Source organism: Gopherus flavomarginatus, chromosome 2 (assembly GCF_025201925.1).
Source record: "Gopherus flavomarginatus isolate rGopFla2 chromosome 2, rGopFla2.mat.asm, whole genome shotgun sequence".
Taxonomy (NCBI): Eukaryota; Metazoa; Chordata; order Testudines; family Testudinidae; genus Gopherus; species Gopherus flavomarginatus.
The window spans coordinates 75660703-75686863 of NC_066618.1; the positions used below are offsets into that span (position 1 = coordinate 75660703).

Consider the following 26161-nt stretch of genomic DNA (forward strand, 5'->3'; position numbering starts at 1 on the left):
GTGCTATTCAGTTAGAAGTGTAGGAAGGGAATTGTATTATTACTCCTTGGATACTTCTAGTTAAATTGAACCTTCTATTGACAACCAAGCTATTAGTAGCATAGCTATTCATCTCAAAAATTGTGGGACAATGCAACCTGTCTATTGTCTGTGACCAACAGTCTGGGTTATAACTTAATAAAAATTTCAAGGTCAGTATTTCTGATGTTCAACGTGAAAGTACTTTAACATCCCAAGTTTCTACACTCTAAAAGACTACGATTATTTGACAAGAGAAGCACACAGGGCCACTCAGGCAGCCTTGTCCTACTATTGAGTAGTCATATACACAACATATACTATCTGTTTGTTTTGTAGCAGTGAGTAGGCCCAAATCAGGACTGGTGCCCTGTCGTACTAAGTGATCCCTGAGGAGCTTGCTGTATTTTGCTTATGAGCATGTGTATATTTTATATCTATCACACACATAGGGAGAGGAATACTCACATTGAAGGAAATGGCCTACTGAGAAGTAGATGAAATTGTAAGGATGAGAAAATGCATCCAAAAAAACTCCATGCACTTTATGATGATTGAGTCTCAGTGGGCTGGAGCTAGTTCAGGACAGAAACAAATGGCTGAAATATTGAGATGAATTCTGAGGAAAATTTTTGTTTCCACAGACAGAGGGCATTCGAAGTGACAGCAGCAAAAGAGAAACCTTCCATTTCATCCTTTCTATGAGGCGGTGAGAGAACTGAATAGTAAACAGTATAAGCTGGTTGTAGTCAAGATTTGACCAACTGTATCAGCCAAGCAAGAACTCAAAACAAGAATGAACTTTGTCAATTTTTCTGAGATAGCAGCTTCCTTATTTAAGAACATTTTTGCTTCTAAACACAAACAGCAAAAGTGTGTCAATTCAGATAGCTTCCTACAGTGGATCTCTCAACATTTAAGAGTTATATAATGCCCAATTCATGTAAGAAGCTACAGCATTATATAGGCTTCAATCTTAAATTTGTTCATGTTCTACTTACTATATGTTAAGGTACTGCAAAGCATCAGAGAACAGCCCAGTTTCTCATTGTTTTTCATCCATTACACTTAAAGATTTCCAAAATGCTTCAGGAAGTGATGAGCTGCTTTTTGTGAACAGTGTCTTGTATGTGGATTCCATTAATCCATATACCTGTTGCAACTGACATTCTGTTGGCAAGATTGAAGTGTCGCATCAATTATTTTGAACTCTATAAATTGCTTACCCTCTCGATTTCTCTGAGGAGTATGAACCAGTGTTGAAAAGTAAAAAGGATTTCTGAAAAAAAAGCCTCACTTCTGTTATAGAACAAACTTCAAGGTGCTCAAAAATGGAACTTAGAATAGTGAGTAAAACACCATGGGAAGGAAAGGAAGTTTATTCTACTTCTGCCCAAAATTTTTTGAACAAAATTCAATAGACCTTGACTCATGACTTTCTCCAAAAACATTCCAGATTCTACCAGCAACTTTTCCTTCAAAGTGCCTGCTTGGGAACATACTATTCTACATGTGTGAAACATTCTGAAAATACAATGGTCCTTGTAAAAGAAAGCAAATACATTCTTTGCTGTTGTCACAGGTTTTCCATTATATTAATTCACAGTCTAGTCATCTTTACTTGCCCAATTTGTGACTCAAGTCAACCCTAAAATATGCAAGGATATCATTTTAGAAGGTCCTGGAATATTTGGAAACATTTGTTAAAGTGAGGATCAGGTTTGTCTATTAGCTCTCTTAATTCTAGAAGTTTCTTTTATCATCATGACCCCTAAAAGCCAATTCATGTTTAGAAGATGAGGATTGCATGAACACAGTTAGTAGGCAAACTGATTTTCTCCCATGAATAGTACAAGACCATCAAGGTTATACTCTGCATGTTAACAATACAGGTGCATCATAACTGCACTGCATTAATACAAGACATTGATGAATCAGTAAGCCAAGTCCAGCTTTAAGATTGGAAGCTTGCAACAGGAAATAAAGCCAGATGCTTACATGTGTCAATAAATGATTGTGGGCAAAGAAACCTTCAAAATAAGCCTTGCAAAAATCCAGACCTCAACAGACCAATTTATGATGCCACCTTCTATATCCCTTGATGCATAACTCCACTACTGACTGCAGAAAATGCTGCTGCAATGAGTTTTCTGGTGGGGAAATGAATTGTTAGCACTTGTGCAGATGAGAGAAAGACAACAGCCACAGAACCACTACAGCACAGCAAATGCATACTTCCTTACACAACCATCACACACCCTGACCAGAACAGACTTCTTAGGACTAGAGAATTATTCAGAGTCCAAGCAATCCTTGATTTCTCCTCTGAAACTGGATGTTAAATGTGTCACTAGTGTACTTTTTCAATGTAGACAGACACGCATCCAGTGGGAACTGGACTGAAGCTACCAACTCATTTAATAGAATACCTCAGATAGTAATCATCAGTCACAGACCAGGACCAAAGTCAAACTGATGCCCTAGAGGTTAATCCCATTATCAATTCCTTGAGTCATCCAGTTCTGTATTAGCGAAGTGTTCCTCTAATAATTTAGCCTTTTGGGTCTGCCATCTGAGCTCTCTAACCTGTTATATCTTATCAAAGAAGTGCACCATCAGTCACCAATCATCAAACATACTATAAACAAGTGACTATCGCTTATCCTATTTATAACCTACATTTTGGAATTTCCTACCCAGTGAAAAATAGGGATGCTACTACTCACTAACTGAACATTCTCTTCTTTAAAAAGAACAGGAGTACTTGTGGCACCTTAGAGACTAACATTTATTTGAGCATAAGCTTTCGTGGGCTACAGCCCACTTCTTCGGGTGCATAGAATGGAACATATAGTGAGGAGATATATACACACACAGAGAACATCAAAACACCCAACTCTAAGAGGCTAATTAATTAAGATGAACTGTTGTCAGCAGAAGAAAAAAAACTTTTGTAGTGATAATCAAGATATTAACTATCTTGATTATCACTACAAAAATTTTTTTCTTCTGCTGACAACAGTTCATCTTAATTAATTAGCCTCTTAGAGTTGGGTGTTTTGATGTTCTCTGTGTGTGTATATATCTCCTCACTATATGTTCCATTCTATGCACCCGAAGAAGTGGGCTGTAGCCCACGAAAGCTTATGCTCAAATAAATGTTAGTCTCTAAGGTGCCACAAGTACTCCTGTTCTTTTTGCAGATACAGACTAACATGGCTGCTACTCTGAAACCTGTTCTCTTCTTTAGCTTTCAGTCATTAGATCACAGGTGACAGTGCCAAATATTGGTCTTTTGTAAAACCCCTGCGATTGGAAGGAAATGTTGCATACAAGAGTTGAAATAGAAATAATTTCAGTCAGCAATGTATAAAATCTGCAGTAACCCCACAGCAATGGAAATGACCAATTTTGTCAATTGTTTTTTAGAGGGTGGAGGAGGTAAACCAGCTTTGCAGCATCAATATTTCAATTACAGGAAATGTCATCATCTGGAGTTCTATTTCACTGGGAGATAAGTTTTCAGAATGTTTTCATCACTAGTAAGAAAAATTATAAACTATAGGGAGAGTTCAAAATCTGTTCCTGAATTTTAAAATGCTACCAAAATGTTTTATATATTTGATACTGTTAAAGTAAGAGATTGCATTTGAAAAGTGAAATCTTTGTTTTGTGTTTTTTTAAATATGAAGTAGTTGTGGTAAAAGGTCAAATATGAGTAAAGTTAACACCTCAGCCTTGTACACATCAGCGACACTTGACTGAGAAAAAAGCCACAAGGGGAACAGAATACAGTACTGAAGAAAAAACACATCAGCAACACCTTTATGTGTGAAGCTGACCAGTATGAGACAGAAGCCAAAGCAGTAAATGGTTAGGCTGGAACTATAATACACTCTGGCTTATCAACTTCAATTGATGAGATTCTGATAAGATATGATAGTTAGTTTCTCTTTAAAATGGTATAGCTTGGATCGGTGGTTTGTACTTGTAAGGTTCATTCCTACAAACACGGACTTGCCTTTCTTGATTGCAGTTGGGGTTTTCAGTTTTCGTAGAACCTCAGCTTGCATTTCAGTCACCAGGTGCAAGTTAGACATTTCCCTCTTCAGTTCCCAGTATGCTTGCTGCACATTTTCACTGAAAGACATTTTAAAAAGTTAAATTTCTTCAGCCCTTGCAACTGGCTGTCCCGACTCTATTGCAGTTCTTAAGAATTACAAAAAAAATTATTAACCCTGAACAATGCCTGTTTTGCTTAATGAGTATTTTCTTTTCAGTTTTACTGAAGAATCATTTCAACCTGACATTGCCAATGGACAGTACAGCCAGTAAGGTAGAGGCCATCAGATTATGTGGCTCTTAATGCTGAGCATACTAGTACTTAAAAAACTCTGAACACACACAATAATTCCAAACCTCTCCAAATGAAAAATTAATATTAAGAATACTCTGCTAGTTTCACATCTGAAATTAAGTTATGATCCTGATGTAAAGCCTATACCCTCAAAAATATTCTAAGTGCATATTTCAAATACACACAGTGGATACTATGAAATAGACATGGTAAAGAAATCAAATATGAATTGCTTTGTTTGTAACTTAGCAAACTGCCACACACTAACACAATATTCCAGATCATGTTAATGGAGCTACAGTATTAGTCAAAAACTAAGCATCTGATATTTCAAACTTGGTATTTTAGTCTTCACACCACTCAGCTTGCCACAGTGATTTCAGGATTAATTAGGTACTCGATACCCAAATTGCTAAACACATGCCCAGGCCAAATTAAAATAATGCTTTATGTCTGACTGGGCTGTCTCATGCTGTTGAGTCTAAATGAATGTGACAAGACAGTGTAAGTTATCAAGAACTAGTTTTCATTTTTGGTGATGGACAGAAAAGGGGGGTGGGGGGAGAAATGTGGTGGGCAGAGCTGTTTTGTCCTCTAAAGATTCCTGTTATTTAAGGCAATTATTATCCATGACGACTTAACAGGTAATCAGCAAGTCAGATTTTGCCAAGAAAGAGTTATGAGAATGTCTAAGCAAAATATATCAATTATGAAGAGCTATTTATTAATCTAAGCAATAAGAAGATTATTCAGTCTTCAGAGTATTTTTCTGATATTTAATAAATGCCTAAGAAGGTACACTTTCGTGCCCCACTGAAACACATTATTTCAGAACATAATTCTATGTACCACATTTTCAGAAATGCTTAACACCCACAACTGGGGCCAGATTTTCAACAGAATCTGTTTCTGTTTATGCAAGTACATGAAGACTATTTTAAGAGTGCTCAGTACCTTGCAGCTCCTATTGACAACAAGAAGAGCAGCGGAGAGCCAACCTGTTTTGAAAACCTGTCCTTGTACTTTCAAATGAAATAATTAGATAGCATCATTCATGCTTCTACACATACTGAACAGCAACTGTGTATCAACTACCGTTTTGAAAGACCTACTGGACTATTTAAAAATATGCATGCACTGTTACCTTTGATGTAGAGGCATTGGGCTACTACTGTTTTGTCAGCCAACTGCTGGCCACAGAAAATCCCCAGCTTTTTTTTTTTTCTCTCTCTTTTTTGAATTAAGAATCCTGCTCTAACAAAATCCTTGGATCACCACAAATTGCTCAGAAAGAAAGCTGCACCGTTACTGTTTATAACTTCCTTTCAGAACAGAATATGACCAAAAATACCACTTAACAGTAAATATACTCCCAAGGCAATCTTATTTGTGGGAATTAATTGTTATTTGTATTATCATAGCATCTAGGAGTCCTAAGTCACGGACTGGGACCCCATTATGCTATACAAAAATCAGAATTATACAAAATTTATGAATCCACATTCAAAATTGCTTTACAGATGCGATAGCACAATTGTTTTCACTTCAGCTCTAAGATTGTTGGGTATCAGTGATGTTAGTGGGTATGAAATTTATCAACACAACTGTAAAAATGTAATAAGAAAAGCCAAGAAGGCATTTGAAGAACAGCTAGCCAAAAACTCAAAAGGTAATAACAAAATGTTTAAGTACATCAGAAGCAGGAAGCCTGCTAAACAACCAGTGGTGCCCCTGGACGATCAAGATAAAAAAAAGGAGCACTTAAAGATGATAAAAGTCATTGCGGAGAAACGAAATGAATTCTTTGCTTCAGTCTTCATGGCTGAGGATGTTAGGGAGATTCCCAAAACTGAGCTGTCCTATGTAGGTGACAAATCTGAGGAATTGTCACAGATTGAAGTGTCATTAGAGGAGGGTGTAGAATTAATTGATGACTTGTTACTGTTAAGTTTATCGGGACCAGATGGCATTCATTGAAGTTTTAAAAGAACTCAAATGTGAAATTGTGGAACTATTAACTATGGTTTGTAACCTGTCCTTTAAATCAGTTTCTGTACCCAGTGACTGGAAAATAGGTAATGTTACGCCAATGTTTAAAAAAGGGCTCTAGAGGTGATCCTGGCACTTACAGACAGTCTAACATCAGTTCCGGGCAAATTAGTTGAAACAATAGTAAAGAATAAACTTATCAGACACACAGATGAACATAAATTGTTGAGCAAAAGCCAACATGGTTTCTGTAAAGGGAAATCATTTCTTACTAATCTATTAGAGTTCTTTGAAGGGGTCAAACATGTGGACAAGGGGGATCCAGTGGACAGAGTGTACTTAGATTTCCAGAAAGCCTTTGACCAGGTCCCTCACCAAAGGCTCTTACGTAAATTAAGCTGTCATGGGATAAGAGAAGATCCTTTCATGGATTGAGAACTGGTTAAAAGACAGGGAACAAAGGGTAGGAATAAATGGTAAACTTTCAGAATGGTGTTCCCCAAGGACCAGTCCTAGGACCAATCCTATTCAACTTATTCAAAAATGATCTGGAGAAAGGGGTAAACAGTGAGGTGGCAAAGTTTGCAGATGATACTGAACTGCTCAAGATAGTTAAGACCAAAGGAGACTGGGAAGAACTTCAAAAAGATCTCACAAAACTAAGATATTGGACAACAAAACGGCAAATGAAATTTAATGTAGATAAATGTAAACTAATGCACATCGGAAAAAATAACCCCAACTACACATACAATATGATGGGGGCTAATTTAGCTACAACTAATCAGGAAAGATCTTGGGGTCATCATGGATAGTTCTCTGAAGACATCCATGCAGTGTCCAGCGGCAGTCAAAAAAGCAAACAGGATGTTAGGAATCATTTAAAAAGGGGTAGAGAATAAGATGGAGAATATCTTATTGCCATTATATAAATCCATGGTACGCCCACATCTTGAATACTGCATACGGATGTGGTCTCCTCATCTCAAAAAGATATACTGGCATTAGAAAAGGTTCAGGAACGGTGTCATAAACAGATAGTTAAGGGTTAATGTCTCTTTTACCTGTAAAGAGTTAAACAGTGAACCGGACACCTGACCAGAGGACCAATCAGGAAAACAAGACACTTTCAAATCTCGGTGGAGGGAAGCCTTTGTTTGTGTTTTTTGGGTTTTGCTTTGTTCTCTCTGGGTCCTGGAAGGGACTAGGCGTGCAACCAGGTTTCTTGCCAATCTCCCTCCTACAGTCTCTTATATATTCAGAATAGTGAGTATTTAGTAGAGAAGGCGGTTATAGTCTTTTGATTGTTTTCTGTATTTGCAAATGTGTAGTTTACTGGAAGTATTTTAAAAATTGTATTTTTGCTGGGGGGGAGGCTTCTTTCTAGTGTCTATAAGCTGTAAGACCCTGTAACTTTTACCATCTAAATTGCAGAGCTGCAAAGAAAGAAAAAAGTAAAAGTTATTAAAAGTTTTTCTTTTTAAGACCTGTTTGATTTTTTCCCCTTGTTTAGGCTCAAGGGAATTGAGTCTGTACTTAACAGGGAGGGGAGAAGGGTGGAATCCCTTTGTTTTATATTCACGGAGCTTGAATCTGTCTCTCTCTCTAGGAGCCCAGGGAGAGAACACCTGGAGTGGAAGAGAAGGAGGGGGAAAGGGTTTATTCCCCTGTGTTGTAAGACTCAAGGAATTTGGGTCTTGGGGTCCCCAGGGAAGGTTTCTGAGGGGACCAGAGTGCCCCAAAACACTATATATTTTTGGGTGGTGGCAGTGTATCAGGTCTAAGCTGGTAATTAAGCTTAGGGGTATTCATGCTGGTACCCCAACTTTTGGACTCTAAGGTTCAGATTGGGGAAAGACACCATCACAAAAGGGAAACTAAAAATTAGGGGTTTGGAATGGGCCCCTTTTGAGAAGAGGTTAAAGAGGCTAGGACTCTTCAACTTGAAAAAGAGGAGACTAAGGGGGATATGATAGAGGTATATAAAATCATGAGGGTTGTAGAGAAAGTGAATGAGGAAAAAAGTTATTTACTTAGTCCCATAATATAAGAACTAGGGGCCACCAAATGAAATTAATGGGCAGCAGGTTTAAAATAAATAAATGGAAGTTCTTCTTCACACAGCGCACAGTCAACCTGTGGAACTCCTTACCTGAGGAGGTGGTGAAGGCTAGGACTATAACAGGATTTAAAAGAGAACTAGATAAATTCATGGAGGTTAAGTCCATTAATGGCTATTGTTATAACCTTAGTCCCAGATTTGGACCTTAGCGTCCAAAATATGGGGGTTAGCATGAAAACCTCCAAGCTTAGCCACCAGCCTGGACCTGGTACCTGCTGCCACCACCCAAAAAATTAGAGTGTTTTGGGGCACTCTGGTCCCTCTGAAAAACCTTCCCTGGGGACCCCAAGACCCAAATCCCTTGAGTCTCACAACAAAGGGAAATAATCCTTTTTCCCTTCCCCCCTCCAGGTGCTCCTGGAGAGATACACAGACACAAGCTCTGTGAAACTACACAGAGAGACTCCCCCTCTCTGTTCCCAATCCTGAAAACAAAAAGTACTTTCCTATTCCCCCAGAGGGAATGCAAAATCAGGCTAGCAATCCAACACACAGATCTCCCCTTGACTTCTTCCTCCCACCAATTCCCTGGTGAGTACAGACTCAATTTCCCTGAAGTAAAGAAAAACTCCAACAGGTCTTAAAAGAAAGCTTTATATAAAAAGAAAGAAAAATACATCCAAATGTCTCTCTGTATTAAGATGATACAATACAGGGTCGATTGCTTAAAAGAATATTGAATAAACAGCCTTATTCAAAAAGAATACAAATCAAAGCACTCCAGCACTTATATTCATGCAAATACCAAAGAAAAGAAACCATAGAACTTACTATCTGATCTCTTTGTCCCTACACTTAGAAACAGAAGACTAGAAAGTAGAAAGTACTTCTCCAAAGCTCAGAGAAAGCAGGCAGACTCACAAAAGACTTAGACACTCAATTCCCTCCACCCAAAGTTGAAAAAATCCGGTTTCCTGATTGGTCCTCTGGTCAGGTGCTTCAGGTGAAAGAGACATTAACCCTTAGCTATCTGTTTATGACAGCTATTAGCCAGGATGGGTAAGGAATGGTGTCCCTAGCCTCTGTTTGTCAGAGGGTGGAGACAGATGGCAGGAGAGATCTCACTTGATCATTACCTGTTAGGTTCACTCCCTCTGGGGCAACTGGCATTGGCCACCGTTGGCAGACAGGATACTGGGCTGGATGGACCTTTGGTCTGACCCAGTACGGCTATTCTTAATGTTCTTAACACATGTGCACTGAGAGCAAAAAAGTGTATCCTAAATTTGTGGATATCTACTGCAGAATATGTGACACCTGAAAACTCAAACTAAATAACTAAATAACTAAATAACTAAATAACTAACTAACTATCTCAAGTTTGTTAAATCCTTTTAAAAAAAAAAAAAAAAAAAGGACAAATAATCATATTTATGCTTCACTCATTCAGAAGCTCTCACCTTTGGTAGAATGAGCATTGATCCAGTCATTTTCAAACAAGAACTATCTAGTATCCAAATTATATTAAAAAAAACAAAAACAAACTTAAAAATAGCTCCAAATCTGCCACAGACTAAGAGTAAAATGCTCAGAAATCCCTAAATCCCATTTTCAAAAGTCATTTAAAAGCTTAAGTCTCACTGAAAGTCAATAGGACTTACGAAGTCCCTATCACTTTTGAAAATTTCATGTCATATGTACAATTTTTCCTCCAGATGAGAATGTACAACATGGAACCTTGCATGTATTGGTTAACTATTTAATTACTACAAGCCTTTTCTTCATGGTTAAGTATTCTATATACCCAGATTGTAAATTGTAATTACTAAGTAACAGTGGCAGCTGTATTGATATACATAAACACACCTTTATTTTAATCTTCTCAGATCTGTTAATTTAGCACACGGCTTCTCAAACTGGGGGTTGTGACTCCTCAGCAGGCCATGAGGTTATTACATGGAGTCGCATGCTGTCAGCCTCCATCCCAAACACCACTTCACCGCCAGCATTTATAATAGTGTTAAATATAAAAAAAAGTTTAACTTATTGAGGGGTGGTGGTCATACTCAGAGGCTTGCTGAAACAAGTGTGCTTGCTGTGAAAGTACAAATGTTTGAGAACCACTGAGTTAGCATTAAAAAAAATTCTGATCCACTCACTACACATACATCCCACTACTGCAACATCTTAAAAAGATACGTTAACTGCAAACATTTGTGAAATACTGCAGCTATTTTACTAAAATATTCCTCTCACCAGTAAAATAATCCACCGCTATACAATCCTTTTACAAACACTACTTGGCAAGCTCTTAGCACCAAACACAACTGTTTAAGTCTTCAGCAAACTGGATTTCTAAAAGAGGTATTATATTAAATCACAGAGATTTTTGCAAGCGGTTGACAAGTGTGAAATAATTACATCAAAAAAAAATTGCTTAACGGCATATGCCCTCCCCCAGTAAACAAAGTTCTTTGCTACAGTAAATGTTTCACATAGGAACCTGTCTAAGGGTGTGAAAAGAGTTGCTGATTGCTCTGTACGTTAATATGCATTACAAATAGTTATTCACATTACAATATAAAACCACAGTGCACATGTGCTAATTCCTGCAGAGGGCTGCTACCTGGATGCTGCTTTTTAAAACCAAAATTTACTCTACTAGGCTGAAGGACAGATGATTACTTTATCTTGAGATAACACTTCTGCTGTCAGACATGCAAGATCGACTATCATGCTGCAACTGGAACCACAAGAAAAAACAACTGTTTGCTATGTGACAAGTTTAAGATGAAGGGTGAGTAGTAGTAGTTTGGATACAGCCTGCCCTATATTATAGTCATAATAAAAATACTATAGAGTAAATGAAAAGAACGCCCGTAGCACTACTCATTCTTTAAAATATGTTGTTTCCTTCCCCCTCTCAACAGGCAAAGCAAGACTCACACAATATGACTCCATAATAATTTCTTATTAGGAAGTACTATTCCCCCCTCTTGTGGAAAACTACGTAAGTACACAATTTGCCTATGTTGGGATGAGAGGTACAAATAAACTCACAAATTTATTGGTATATCCACTACATTCCTTTAAACCCAAATATTTTCTTGAAAGGGCATTTTCCAAAGCATTTTTTAACTCTCCCCCATACTGTATTCCCTGTAGTCAAGCAGGATAACAATGTATCAGATTACAATACACACATGATTATGGCACAAAGATGTTCTAGGGCTATTCCAACAGGAAAAGCAGTCATCTGATTTGCCAACACTTTTCAAGAGGACTACTATGTGTTTTAGTCAAGTGAACAGAAGGAATAATTTTTAAACATCTTGCTTATTTCCTGTTTGGTGAAGGCAGGCAGCGCAGCACAGCACAGACCAGTGGAAGCAAGGTTAGGCTGGGTCACTGCATTCTCCACTTCTGCTTCCATCTTCTATGATGTCAGCTTGAAGATATCTCAGTGTTACACATTTGAGAAAAGAGTAAATTTCAACTGGGAGCACATTCACAAACAGCTGTTTCTGGAGTACTGAGAGAAAACCTTTGAGATCCTCAAAAGCTTCAATACTACTAGCAGGACAACTCCTTCCTGTTAGCAGCTGCAAATTTCTTTTACCCTTCTTCAAGCCTCTTCTAGTGTCTGTGAACATCTTTGGGAAGTTGGAGAAGAGTAGATAGGAAAGCGAGGAACTATTTTAGTTGATGTCTTATGCCCTTGTTATCTACAGGTTGCAACGCACTATGAGGGGCAAGCCACAAAGGTCAATTAAGCTTCAGCCAATGCAAACTCCAGTGGGCCACATACTTAAGTGGAACAGGTCGCCATCATCCATGAATTTTTGCTGGCTTCCATCTCCTTCCTGGAATGATGCAAGGTGTTCATCTTTTAAACCCTATATTAGCTTGGAGTCTAGCTACCCAAGAATCTTCTACATACTTGACTACTATTAAAAGATTTGGGAACTTCCAGATGTAACTTCCAGATGGCCTTAAGGGTGCCACGTGAGATTCAATCTTTTTGCTCAAAAGTTTGTTTTACCTTTTGATAAAACTATGGAGATTAAAATCAAGTGGCAGGCAATGGTAGTTGATGGGGGTGGCTATCGTTGCTCCACAATATAAGACAGTTACTCACCTTTATAACGGTTGTTCTTTGAAATGTGTTCCTCATATCCATGCCAGTTGGGTGTGCGCGCGCTGCGTGCACGTTCTTTGGAAGATTTTTACCCTAGCAACACTCGGTGGGTCGGCTGGGCGCCCCCTGGAGTGGCACCGCCATGGCGCCGGATATATACCCCTGCCGACCCAACCGCCCCTCAGTTCCTTCTTGCCGGCTACTCCGACAGTGGGGAAGGAGGGCGGGTTTGGAATGGCTATGAGCAACACATCTCGAAGAACAATAATAGTTACGAAGGTGAGTAACCGTCTTTTCTTCTTTGAGTGATTGCTCATATAAATTCCAGTTAGGTGATTCCCAAGCCTTACCTAGGCGGTGGGGTCGGAGTGAGATGTGGCAGAATGCAAGACTGCTGAGACAAAGGCTGCATCATCTCTAGACTGTTGAACCAGAGTATAATGCGAAGCAAAGGTGTGGACCGAGGACCAGGTAGCTGTGCGACATATTTCCTGGATTGGAACATGGGCCAGGAAGGCAGCCGATGAAGCCTGAGCCTCTGGTAGAATGTGCAGCGAGATGGCTCGAGAGAACATGAGCCAAGTCATAGCAAGTGCGGATGTACACCATCACCCAAGAGGAGATCCTCTGGGAGGAGACAGGTAGGCCCTTCATTCGGTCCGCCACTGCAAAGAAGAGTTGGGACGATTTACGAAAGGGCTTCCTCTGTTCGATATAAAATGCGAGCGTCCTACGGACATCTAGGGAGTGCAATTGTTGTTCCCGTCGTGATGAGTGTGGCTTCAGGAAGAAGACTGGAAGGAAGATGTCCTGATTGGTATGGAAGGCCGATATCACTTTAGGGAGGAACGCTGGGTGTGGTCGCAACTGTACCTTATCCTTGTGAAACACAGCATACGGTGGGTCCACCGTGAGCGCCTGAAGCTCGGAGACTCGTCTGGCTGATGTAATAGCTATAAGAAAAACTGTCTTCCAGGACAGGTATAGCAGCGAGCAAGTTGATACATACACCAGAGACTCAACAAAGATCCTTCCACACCCAACCTCAATGCCCTTACCCCCCCGCCTAGACCAAGACAGGACTTTGGCAGGAGGCGAGGGGGTACGCCTCGACGGCTCGAATGATGGAGACATAAGTCTGGTTAAGACTAAGCTGAGGTCCCAGGTAGGGGCAGGGCGGCGTGCTTGGGGGTATAGGCGCTCCAAGCCCTTGAGGAACCAGGAAACCATAGGGTGTGAAAACACAGAGCGGCCACTGTCTCCTGGGTGGAGGGTAGAAATGGCCGCCAACTGCGCCCTCAATGATGATACCGCTAGGCCCTGCTGTTTGAGAGACCAGAGGTAGTCCAGGATGGTGGGGATCGAGACCTTGGTGGGAGTAACATTTTGCATTTCGCACCAGCAGGAGAAACGCTTCCACTTGGCCAGATACGTAGACCGAGTGGCAAGTTTTCTGCTACCCAGGAGTACTTGTTGCACTGAGGCAGAGCAACGTAACTCTGACTGGGTTAACCACGCAGCAGCCATGCCGTGAGGTGAAGGGACTGCAGGTCTGGGTGGTAAAGTCTGCCATTGTCCTGAGTTATGAGGTCTGGACGAAGAGGCAGGGTGATTGGGTTGGCTATCGACAGGTCGAGCAACATGGTGTACCAGTGCTGCCTGGGCCACGCAGGGGCGATCATGATCAGGCGAGCTCTGTCCCTGCAGAGCTTTAGTAGGACCTTGTGAACCAACGCGAATGGTGGAAAGGCATAAAGTAATTGGCTCTTCCACGGAATCAGGAAGGTGTCCGAGATTGAACCCGGGGAGAGACCTTTGAAGGGGCAATACCTCTGGCATTTCCTGTTCTCGCGGGAAGCGAAGAGGTCTATGTGGGGAAATCCCCACTTCCGGAAAACAGAATGTATAATGTCTGGATGAATCGACCACTCGTGAGACAGGAAGGATTTGCTGAGTTGATCTGCCAGAGTGTTCTGAACTCCTGGGAGAAAGGACGCTACCAGGTCTATTGAGTGGGCTATGCAAAAGTCCCACAGTTGGATCGCCTCCCGACCAAGGGGAGAGGATCGTGTCCCTCCCTGCTTGTTTATGTAGTACATGGCCGTTATGTTGTCTGTAAACACTGAGACACAACGGCCCTGTAGATGTTGCTGGAACACCTGGCACGCCAGGCGGACTGCTCTTAGTTCTCGGACATTTATGTGTAACACCAGCTCCTGAGATGACCAAAGGCCTTGAGTGCAAAGATGTCCGAGGTGAGCACCCCAGCTGAGAGATGACGCATCCGTCGCAGGGACGTGGAGGGCTGTGGCGGATGGAATGGCAGTCCTGCACACACCAGGCAGGGCATCAGCCACCAGTCGAGGGAGCCTAGGATGCTCAGGGGAATGGTGACTACCACCATGTCTATGGCGTCCCTGCCTGGGCGGTAAACCGAGGCGAGCCAAGTTTGAAGGGGACGCAGAGGTAGTCTGGCGTGCTTGGTCACGAACATGCAGGTAGCCATGTGACCGAGGAGGCCGAGACAAGTGCGAGCCAAAGTTGTCAGGAAGTTTTGAAGGCTTTGTATAATTGATACTATTGCCTGAAATCGGGGTCATGGTAAACTGGCCCTTGCGAGACTGGAGTCCAGGATGGCCCCAATGAACTCTATTCTTTGTGTGGGCACTAGAGTAGATTTCTCTACGTTGATCATCAGGCCTAGTCGCATGAAGAGGTCCTTGACGACGCCCACATGACTGGTGACTTGGGCCTCAGAGGTCCCCCAAATGAGCCAATCGTCGAGGTACGAGAAGACATGTATTCGACGACGATGGAAGGAGGCAGTGACTACAGCCATGCACTTCGTGAATACCCGAGGGGCTGCAGAGAGGCCAAACGGAAGGCCCGTAAACTGAAAATGCTGATGGTTGACCACAAACCGGAGGTACTGTCTGTGCGGAGGGTAAATGGCAATGTGGAAATATGCGTCCATGTTGAGGGCAGCATACCAGTCTCCGGGATCCAAGGATGGGATGATGGTCCCCAGGGATACCATGCAGAACTTCAACTTTTTCATGAACTTGTTCAGTCCTTGCAGGTCTAGGATAGGCCTGAGGCCTCCTTTCACCTTGGGGATTAGGAAATACCAGGAATAGAACCCCTTGCCGCTTAGGTCCTTCGGCACCTCCCCTATAGCTCCCATGGTAAAGAGCTTCCCTACCTCTTGCAAGAGGAATTGCTCGTGAGAGGGGTCCCTGAAGAGGGACAAGAAGGGGAGTTGGGAGGGAGGGAGTGAAATAAACTGGAGGTGGTATCCGAATTCTACCGTGCGTAGGATCCAACGATCCAAGGTTAATTGGGTTCATGCAGAGAGGAAAGGGGAAAGGCGGCTGTAAAACTGAAAAGGATCCTTGGAGACAACTGGTACACTGCCCTCAGGCGCACCTTCAAAAGTTTGGTTTGGGTCCCGTCGTTGGCTTGGAGGGACCATTATTGTGACCCCCTTGAGGTCCAGACTGTCGTCTGCGGTTGCCTCAACCTCGCCTCCTGCCACAGTCCTGTCTTGGTCTAGGCGGGGGGGGGGTAAGGGCATTGAGGTTGGGTGTGGAAGGATCTTTGTTGAGTCTCTGGTGTATGTATCCCAAGCGAATGCATAATCACCCAATTATCTTTCAGACTCTGTAGCCTAGGGTCCGTCTTCTCGGAGAACAGACCTTGGCCATTGAATGGCAAGTCCTGGATAGTGTGCTGAAGTTCAGGTGGCAGGCCTGACCCTGAAGCCATGATATACGTCTCATGGTGATTCCAGAGGCCACAGTTCTGGCTGCCAAATCAGCAGCGTCCAGCGAGGCCTGGAGAGAAGTTCTCACCACCTTCTTTCCTTCCTCCAATAGTGCCTTAAATTCTTGGCGGGAGTCTTGTGGGACCAGCTCTGTGAATTTCCCTACCACCTCCCAGGTGTTGTAATTATACCTGCTAAGTAAGACTTGCTGGTTCGCCACCCTGAGTTGGAGGTCCCCCGCGGAGTAGATTTTACGGCCCAACAAATCCATGCGCCTAGGCTCCTTAGATTTTGGGGCAGGGGCTTGCTGGCCATGGCGCTCCCATTCATTTACGGACTGTACGACCAGTGAGCAGGGAGGAGGGTGCACGTATAAGTACTCGTACCCCTTAGAGGGCACCATGTACTTCCATTCAACTCCTCTGGCTGTGGGCGGAATAGATGCTGGGGATTGCCAGATGGTATCTGCCTTAGCTTGAATCGATCGAATGAACGGTAAGGCCACTCGAGTTGGTGCATCCGCCGACCATATATCTACCACCGGATCCTCAACCTCTGGAACCTCCTCCACCTGCAGGTTTATATTCAGGGCGACGCGCCTCAGGAGGTCCTGGTGTGCCCTGAGGTCAACTGGAGGCGGGCCCGATGAGGATGTCCCCACTACCGCTTCATCCAGGGAAGAGGAAGATGAAAGGCCCGGGACGAGTGGGTCCCGTATGGTCTCCTGATCATGGGGGACATCAGGAACCGGTGGGACCTGAGGGTCCTGTGCATGGATGGAAGCTTCCTCCGTACCCGCAGGAAGGGGGCGGCTGATAGTGGCCTCTGGCACCCGGTGTTCTGATGGAACGGAGCGTGATGTCACTGCGGGTCCACCTTGGGCTTGGTGATATGCCCAAGGTGTCCAGAAGGACCACTGATGAGGTCTCTGGTCTGGGCCGTGGGTCTCTTGGAAGACTTGGCTGTGTGTCTCCGAATCACGGTCCTGTGCATAGGAAGCACTGTCTGCATGTGATGATACAGATGTATGGCGAGACGGCCACGGAGGAGCTGAAACCACTTGGGAAGGGTCTCTGTGTCTGGTTGATCCGTCTTCATGCGGCACCAGAGAACGGTACCGGGCGCCGTACCGGTACTGGGAATGAGACCGGGACCTGCGACCGGAGCGGTTCCAGGAGGTTGACTGGGATCTCGAAGCTCGACGTCAAGAGCGGCTGAGAGAGGTGCAGTGCCGTGAACTGGATCAGCGTTGAGAGTATCGCATTGGCAAGCGGGATCTCAAATGGTGCCACGAGTACGACTAGTACCAAGATGGAGAGCGGTACTGGGACTGCAAGCGGCATCGGGATCGGTGACGGGACTGAGAACGCCGGCGGGATCTCGATCATGACGGGTGCCTTTTGGCGGTGCCGACCGAGGATGGTCTCAGCAGGGCAGGCTTGCCTATTGACTGGATAAACTGTACCGGCAGTGCCGGGGGTTGAGGCAGCGCAGCTCTGTCAGGGCAATCAGCTCCCTTGCCGCAGAGAATGTCTCCGGCGTGGAGGGAACAATAAGCTCAACCACGGCATGTGCCGGGGAGCTGTCAGGCACCGGACTCGACGGCTCTTGCGAGGCCGGAATCAACGGCGCTGAAGTTGTTGGTGCCGCGGCAGTTGTCGGTGCCGGGCGGTCCGACTTAGGCGGGTGCTCTGACTGCGATGTAGGCATGGGAGTCGCAGGAGTCTTGTGCTTCTTGACCTGCGGGGAGAGAGAGCGGTGCCGGGCAGGCTTCTGGGCTGGCGACGGTTGGTGCCGAGGGGCCTTCGCGATGCTGGTGTACTCCGGTGCCGAAGATGCACTTCTCCCCGGTGCGGACTGTCTGGCGCTCGGTGCTGAGGGCAAAGGAGTAAGAGCTGCCTCCATCAGGAGCTGTTTGAGACGAAAGTCCCGCTCCTTTTTCGTCCACGGCTTGAAGGCCTTGCAGATGCGGCACTTGTCTGTGAGGTGGGATTCCCCCAGGCACTTAAGGCAGGAGTCGTGAGGATCTCCTGTCGGCATCGGCTTGTGACAAGCCGAGCACGGTTTGAAACCTGGTGAACCGGGCATGGGCCCTGGCACCGGGTGAGGGGAACGGACTAATCCCCAACCCCTCTTAACTATATACAATAACTACGTTAAAGAAACTAATAAAACTAACAAGAAATATAGAAAATTGAACTATATACACAATAACGATGAAAGAACTACAAGAAGCTAGGGAGGTGGAGATCGGCTATGCTGCGCTCCACTGTTCCAATGACCGACACGGGCGGTAAGAAGGAACTGAGGGGCGGTTGGATCGGCAAGGGTATATATCCGGTGCCATGGCAGCGCCACTCCGGGGGTGCCCAGCCAACTCACCGAGTGTTGCTAGGGTAAAAATCTTCCGACGAACGTGCATGTGGTGCACGCACACCTAACTGGAAGGATATGAGCAATCACTTGAAGAAGCAGCTCAATTCTGGCTGATGTTTTAGTTTACATAATGTGCTTAGATGACACAGCATTTTGTGCATAATTGATATCACCACTAGAAGCATTTAGTCTACTCTTATCTCTGATCACAGATTCCTTTTCTCACTCTGATATCAGTGTGGCTTTTCAGGTGTTGTTCACGCTATCCTTTTCAATGGCACTGAACAAGCAGCTAAGTTCTCTAGCATGCTCATCTCCTGCCTTGAATGCTCCTTTTTCAACCATGCCCTTTAAGGTTTCAGGTGGAGACTTTACACCTTCCATAATAGAGCACCCCACAACTGATTCCTTGATCCTTTATCTTCTACCTTCACCACCACTTATATGTGGCTTCACTTAGTTATGTCTGTTGACTCACATTCCAATGTCATCTCATATCTGCTTGTCTTGAATGTCTAACTACAGCTAAATATGCCAAAAACTGAAGTACTTCTAGACAGAGCCCTAATCCCATTTTGTGACTCCACTATTGTTCTCCTTAATTAAAAAGGTAACATTGCTCCCAAGCTCAGAAATCTTGGCATCGTCCTTGACACAAGATCCTTTCCCTCATCTCTAAATCAGTATTGCCATCTTCAGAATTAGTCTTTACTGCCACCTTGCCTCTACTGAATTCCTTTTTCTTGATTTGATCACATCTGTAACACTGTTGGCTTTCCTTGTCCTAACGTCTATGTCTACTCCTGGGGGAATTATGCACTAAAAAAATTTAAAATTCTGCAATTTTTTTTTAAAATTCTGCATATTTTATTTGTCAAAACACCACAATATAATTACACCAGTTTCAATTATTTTTGGTCATTTATTTAAAAATACCTGTCAGCAAGTATGTCTGTAACGATATAGACAACAAAAAAGATTCAGGAAATGTTTTTTGACAAATAGATTCCTTAATAGGCATATTAATACAGAACTCAGAGTAAGAATTCATTTAAAACTACAATCAGAACCATATTGCCCACACCTGTCAGAAGGAGTGCAAAGGCTTGTGGGGGAGGGAAGTAATTGCTGGGAAAGAGCCTGGGTGTGAACTTGGAGAGTGGTTTGGTATGGGTGGGAAAATTATGGATCAGGGGTTTTTTTGGGGTGGGGAGGGATTGTTAGGGAGCTTCCTACATGCAGACCCTGGCTGACCCCTAGCCTCTCCCATTCAGTCAGGCACATCTGCCCTTATCCTTGTGTCCCTGCATCCCCATGTGTCCTTGAGCCCCCTGTCCACATCTGTCCCTCCACTTCCAGTCAGACACATTCCCAACTCCTCTTCTGGATAAGCCCTTCCCAAGCCTGTTGTCTGATCACTGTCAAGGGACTCACCCAGAACTTTTCCAAAATCCTGGTGTGTCTCAGTGTAAGAAGACAGTCTTTTCTAGCAGGCTCTTCTTCCAACCTAGGCATCCAACCTTAATCAGGTGACCCTTCCTGGTCACATTCTCCCTCCAATCAGATGCTTCACCCAAGAACACCTCAGATCTAGGATTCAGAAGAAACCAGACAAAGACAGAGCTGGGCCCACTGCATGTAAAGGGCCAACTCATTCCATGAGAGTGTTCCATGTTGGCTACTCAACAGTGTACAAAAAGGAATTGCAACTCCATGTCACAAAACTTGAAGGAATCCAGATATACTATTGAGATGTAGAAATTAGAACCACACATCTCATCCTCCACCACATTTAGCCTTGAAGCCACCAGCAAAGCAAACTCAAAATGTGATACAAAATTTGCAAAAAACTCCATACACTTGCTACACTATCCTTCTCACATTATAGTCTTATCCAATCCCTTACTCCCTCAAATCAACTTCTCATCTTGAATATCTGTCTACTCAGTTTATTTTTGGGTGCTGGATCTCTAATTTGTACCATCTCTTTGAGACACATCCATTTCTCTTTCTGACTCTAGAGTGTCACACATCCTTGACTGTAGTAAGCTTTATTTTTTCTTAAAACTGCCTATTAAATCTGGTATTTAACTTACGTGATCTGGAAACAATCCAGAAGATTTAGACACTATCTTCTCTGTCTTACATAAGTAGATTTAACTTTCATCATAGTTTATCAACATGAATTAAAATAATAAATCTTGTCAAATATCAAGTGCATTTGAGTTGGTAACTATTTATATAGCAAGCTACCTTGGTAGAGCTAGCATATTGTTCAATTAAGTTCACGCACAGAACCATCTGCCACACCAGTTCAATGCATCATTTCTAAATCACACACTAACAAAATGAAACACAGAAGAACCACAAATATTCATACCTCTGAATATTTTGTTTTTGGAGGAGGTCTCCATTTAACAGATTTAATTCCTGACCCTGGTCCTGAAAAGAAAAAAAGTGAACAGTTAACTCTATTTAGTGTCCAAAACCTTTCTAACAAAAATCTAATCTTACAAGCATGAGGGTTCTTCAGTTTCATTAGCTCACATACATTGGGAAGCAGAGCCAGCTTTAGGAAGTGCGGGGCCCAATTCGAACAGTTTCGACAGGGGGCCCCAGCAGGGATGACTTAAAAAAAAAAAAAAAAAAAAAAGAGAGAACACACGTGGGGCTTGTACTCACTGGATGGTGCTCTGAGTCTTCGGCGGCAGGTCCTTCACTCACTCCAGGTCTTCGGTGGCACTGAAGGACCTGCTGCCGAAGGGCAGCAAAGACCTGAAGCGAGCGAAGTACCCGCTGTCGAAGTGCCGCCGAAGACCTGGGGCGCCACCAGGTGAGTAAAAATTAAAAAGGCGCCTCTAGCCAGGGAAGGGATTCTCACTGGGCGCGGGGCCCTCTTAGGCGCGGGGCCCGATTCAGGGGAATTGGTGGAATAGGCCTAAAGCCAGCCCTGTTGGGAAGGGATTGATGTGCCATTTTACAATACAAAGTTTGTAAAAATTCACTAGTTTCCTACTAATTGTGACTACCTGAATTAATGTGTGAACAAGATCAATTGTGTTGAGAAAATGAGTTAAATGCAACAATACTATCCCCATACTGAATGTTTCAGAAAGTTATGGGGTCTAGAGATTTCCTAGTGAATTGTTTCACACAAAAGCTTATCTATACAGAAAAAGACAAATCCAGAGTCTCATTAACATTATTTCTGTGAGAATAAACCAACCACAAAATTGGTAACTAAATAGTCCGGACTATACTTCCGGACACCACCTTTCAATATATCCAACTTCCACAAGACATGTAAACTCAAGTGTTTCAACCAGGCTATACTCCATCAGTTTTTGCAGAATAAAGTCAATGGGATTTGTGCTCCTGCGTCACTTACGTGCTTTGGAAAATCCCACCTTTAGGTACCTAAGTATTGGTTTAACTTTGGACATCTAGATTTGAAAAATTCTGGATTCTGTATAAAAAATGCACAATAACTAACTTATTAAAGAAGTCTAAATGACATTTTTCTATTAACACTGAAGCAATTTTGTTTTCATGTGACTGATTTTATCCCACTAAATTTTTTTAAAAATAAATGTTGCATAAGTAATGTACTTGCTGTAGTGTTTACAGTATCAGAGCCTTCATTTTTAAAAAATTGTTTTTTGCTTATAGCAGTTTTGTAGAAGTAGGATACCCTATTCACAGTGGCATTAAAAACAACATTTAAAATATAATGCAGAATTACAAGAGCAAAAAAAATATTAGATTCTGGTAAACATGCTATCAATTGTAATTGTGGCTTTAAGAAACCCCCCTCTATTAGCATACCTTTTAGTTGATGCAAGATGAGCATCCCAAACACCTACCATGTAAATATGAAAGGAGAAAATCTAGAATACTAAACGTATAGAAAAGACAGACAACCAGAATGTCACGATAGCAGCCATTTTTCTTTAATTCTAGGTTTTAAACTATGTTTGCTAAGTTGCTCTTTGTATTAAGAAATCCCACAGCGCTCTCAATATTTAAACTGGCTTTTTCCTCTTCCTCCAAAGCTTTACTGTTCATGTGCAAGATATTCAGTGTCTGTGCTATAAAAATAGCTACTGTAAATTAGTGTACACTAGTTTAAAATCTTGTTCATATGTGCCTCCTTTCTTGATCTGTTAGTGGATTTGAGGGGAAGATGCAGTTTCTTGTATTTCTTCTTTAAGACAAAAAAGTTACTGTAACAATTATTGATTCAGAGTTCTGTACACCATCTACACAAAACATGCCTCCTAAGTCTTTTAGATCTCCCAGCATGCATCACACAAACAATAAATCCCTTTATGTAAGTTGCCATTATTCAAACTCAATGTGTCAAAAATGTTTTGAACAAAATACTTTATTTTGTTTGCAATTTTTTTTATTCTTTAAATGTATGAAGTTAGTCAGAAAAGGCACCTACAAGAACCACCTGCTTAAGGAGAGGAAAGCTAACAGTGAATAAATGCTCAATTCAAGATAATCAATTCCATTTAGCACCATCTAGTGGATATACTATATATGACCATGTAGATACAGAAGAAATACAACACTTTTAATAAGAAGAGCTCAAATGCTCTTAAAACATTAAACGATGTCATGTTTGCACAAAGGTGACTGATGACAGCAATCAGTTGATCAGGCTGCCCAACAAAGTCTCCAAATACTGATAGCCAATATTTATTGTGTGTATCTTAACAAAAAAAATGAATGCTTGATCTCTAACAGCTAGGGCTAACCTAATAGTGTTAACAAATACTAGAAAAACAGAGAACTTACTCTACTCACAAAGGCAGCATATCCTCTGTTTTCAGTAAAAGAGTCAAATCATTCCATCTGCCTCTTTGTTTTCCCCCCTTTTTTTTTTTTTTAATTATAGGTGCATTTTAATATCGGGCAACATGTAGCTGCATTTAGCAGACCAGTAGCTTAAATTTGGGAGCTCACTCATGACTGCAGTGTGCTACGAAACAGTCTCTTTATGAACAGCTATAAAAAACTGTGTGCAGAAGCGACTACATCCCTTCCACATGAGCCAAGTTTTAAAGACCAGAACAAACAGTAACAATACATCTACAGCAAATGTTAAAAGTAATAATAATAATTATAGTATTAATTAATGGTGCTCTTACAGCACCAAAAGAAATCAGATTCTGGGCTCTGGTTTTAATCCTGAAGAAAAACCTCAAAGTCAGCCTTCCTAAGAGGAAGGTACTAAGAGTATGAAAAATTGTTACATGAAGCGTTCAATTCCTTGATTCTCTCCTAATGAGATCAACCAAAGCTTCCGCACCTGTTGGCTGTTTCTGGGATGTCTGGGCATAAAAAACAGGTCTAAATATTACCATTAGTTCCACAGACATTTCTAATACAGTCCTGTATTAAAAAAAAATACTGGAAAGTTGTAGCTTTCAACCGGAGACCTAAAATGAGGCACAATACAGATGGAAATTAAGGTGATGTAAACGTCTTTCCTTTAAGATGCATGAACTGCTTTCTCATTTCATTAACAAGATTGCATTTCTGGAGTCATCTTCAAGGAAAAGAACACTAAGATACCTTCAGTACGGACTTGCTGTTAATAGTTTATATAATACTGTTTGTTAAGAAATTATGCTTGCTGTCCCCCCTGCCTTTTCTGGATGCGACACATCTGATATAATAAGTTCAGGACAAGGAATATGTCTTACTCTAAGAGAGCTGTGTAAATGTACAGAACTGTACAAAACAAACCTTTTAATAAATATACTGCACTATGCACAAAAAACTACATTAAAAGAACATTTAAGGTTGCACAATCAAACTCTCAAAAGTTAGGAAATAGCAGAATTAAGACTGCCTGTGCAATCTTAACTCAGCCTCCTTATGCTTATATGTCATGATACTGTCTTTAATTACATGATCACTTACTTTCTTTTCCACAGAGCCCCTGCCTGTGGATGACTCAGGGTTGTATGGTGAAGGAGGCTGTTGTCTGTGGGACCCCTGCCTCACAGAACTGGAAGCAGTAGAGTGAATGTGGCAGGGGATTGCAGGAAGAGGAAGAAAAGTCTCATGGTTAAGGCAATTGAATGCTGTCCTGGAAAAGTGGATTCCATATTTGCCTTTGCCACAGAGTTCCTCTGTCACTTAAACCAAGCTTTCCGTAAGTGGCCACTAACTGTGTTCTTCATGTTTTGGGGGCCAAACTTGATACTCTGGGGTCTGATTTGCTAAAGTATGATGAACATGCACAACTGCAACCGAAGTTGATAGGAGCAGTGCTTTGAGCATACAAAATGCTAAATAATGTAATGTTAAGTACTTTGAGGGAAAAAAAAATAGTCAGGCCCTTGACATCTCAAATTAGAACCCAACATTGGTGGAAACTTTTGACCTTACTCTCTCTGTCTCAACTTCCCACATGTAAACTAGAGATAATACCATCCACTCACTGCACAGGGATGTTGTGAAGATAATAAATTCATGTTTGTGAAAAACTCAGATACGATAATGATAAATGCCATAGACCAGTGGTTTTCAAACTTTTTTTCTGGTGACACAGTTGAAGAAGATTGATGCGGCAAAGCAGGCATGCTAAGGCAGCCTTCCTGCCTACCCTAGCACTGCAGACTGCGCTGCGCCCTGGAAGTGGCCAGCAGCAGGTCTGGCTCCTAGGCAGAGGCATGCAAGCTGCTCTGTGAGGCTCTCGCCCGCAGGCACCACACCCCCACCTCCTGGTTCCCACTGGCCAGGGGCCAGTACTTGGGGTGGGGGCAGCGTGCGGAGCCCCATAGCACCCCCACCTATGAGCTACTGCTGGCCACTTCTGGGGCACAGCGTGGTGTCGGAACAGGTAGGGACTAGCCTGCCTTAACAGGGCAGCACCGCCAATGGGACTTTTAACGGCCCGGTCGGCGGTGCTGACCAGAGCCCCCATGACCCAGTGCCTTACATTCTGTGACCCAGTACTGGGTCGCAACCCACAGTTTGAAAACCACTGCCATAGACAAGCCCTTAAGGAAATTAATAATTCTGTCTTCAGAGCTGAGTTTGAATGTGTGCATTAAAACTGGGTATAGAGTCATGCAATAAAGTATTTTACTTCCTTGATCATGAGACTGTCCTTTTCCTTCCTGCAATCCCTGCTTCATTCACTATATACCTTGCAAATTATGTGAGGCAGGGGTCCTATAGATAACAACTTCTTTTACTGCACAGCTTTGATTCATCCACAGAGCAGGTCCATTCTGTGTACTAAATGAGGCAGAGGTCCTGGGGGAGAGGGAGGGAGAATCATGTGTTATCATGTAATTAAGGACAATTGTAATTCATACTTTTGAGCGCTTAACTTCGCAACCTTAATAGTGTTCTTAAAGTAGTTTGAGTCTGTCACTTGGGTTGTTAAAATAGCAAATGAAAAAAAGACATTCTATTTTGTGGCATCATATTAAC

The 26161-nt window shown here is 42.5% G+C and overlaps 1 protein-coding gene and 1 long non-coding RNA gene across 4 annotated transcripts in view; one reads left to right on the forward strand and one right to left on the reverse strand.

Annotated features, from left to right (window-relative positions):
• The window catches only part of AZI2 (5-azacytidine induced 2), a 69099-nt gene that overhangs the window by 15840 nt on the left and 27098 nt on the right, over positions 1-26161 (reverse strand). For all 3 annotated transcript variants that reach the window (XR_007772391.1, XM_050938486.1, XM_050938487.1), the window contains exons 6-7: positions 21084-21145; positions 4040-4158 (exon numbers count right to left, since the gene is read on the reverse strand). Coding sequence is in view for 2 of the 3 variants with exons in the window: in XM_050938486.1 (XP_050794443.1) it covers positions 4040-4158; positions 21084-21145 (181 nt within the window). In the remaining variant the exon portion in view is untranslated. The remainder of the gene's footprint in view (positions 1-4039; positions 4159-21083; positions 21146-26161) is intronic.
• On the forward strand, positions 10163-25819 carry LOC127044103 (uncharacterized). Its single transcript, XR_007772404.1, has 3 exons — positions 10163-11223; positions 11357-11436; positions 24652-25819. It is a non-coding gene; the product is annotated as an uncharacterized LOC127044103 (long non-coding RNA).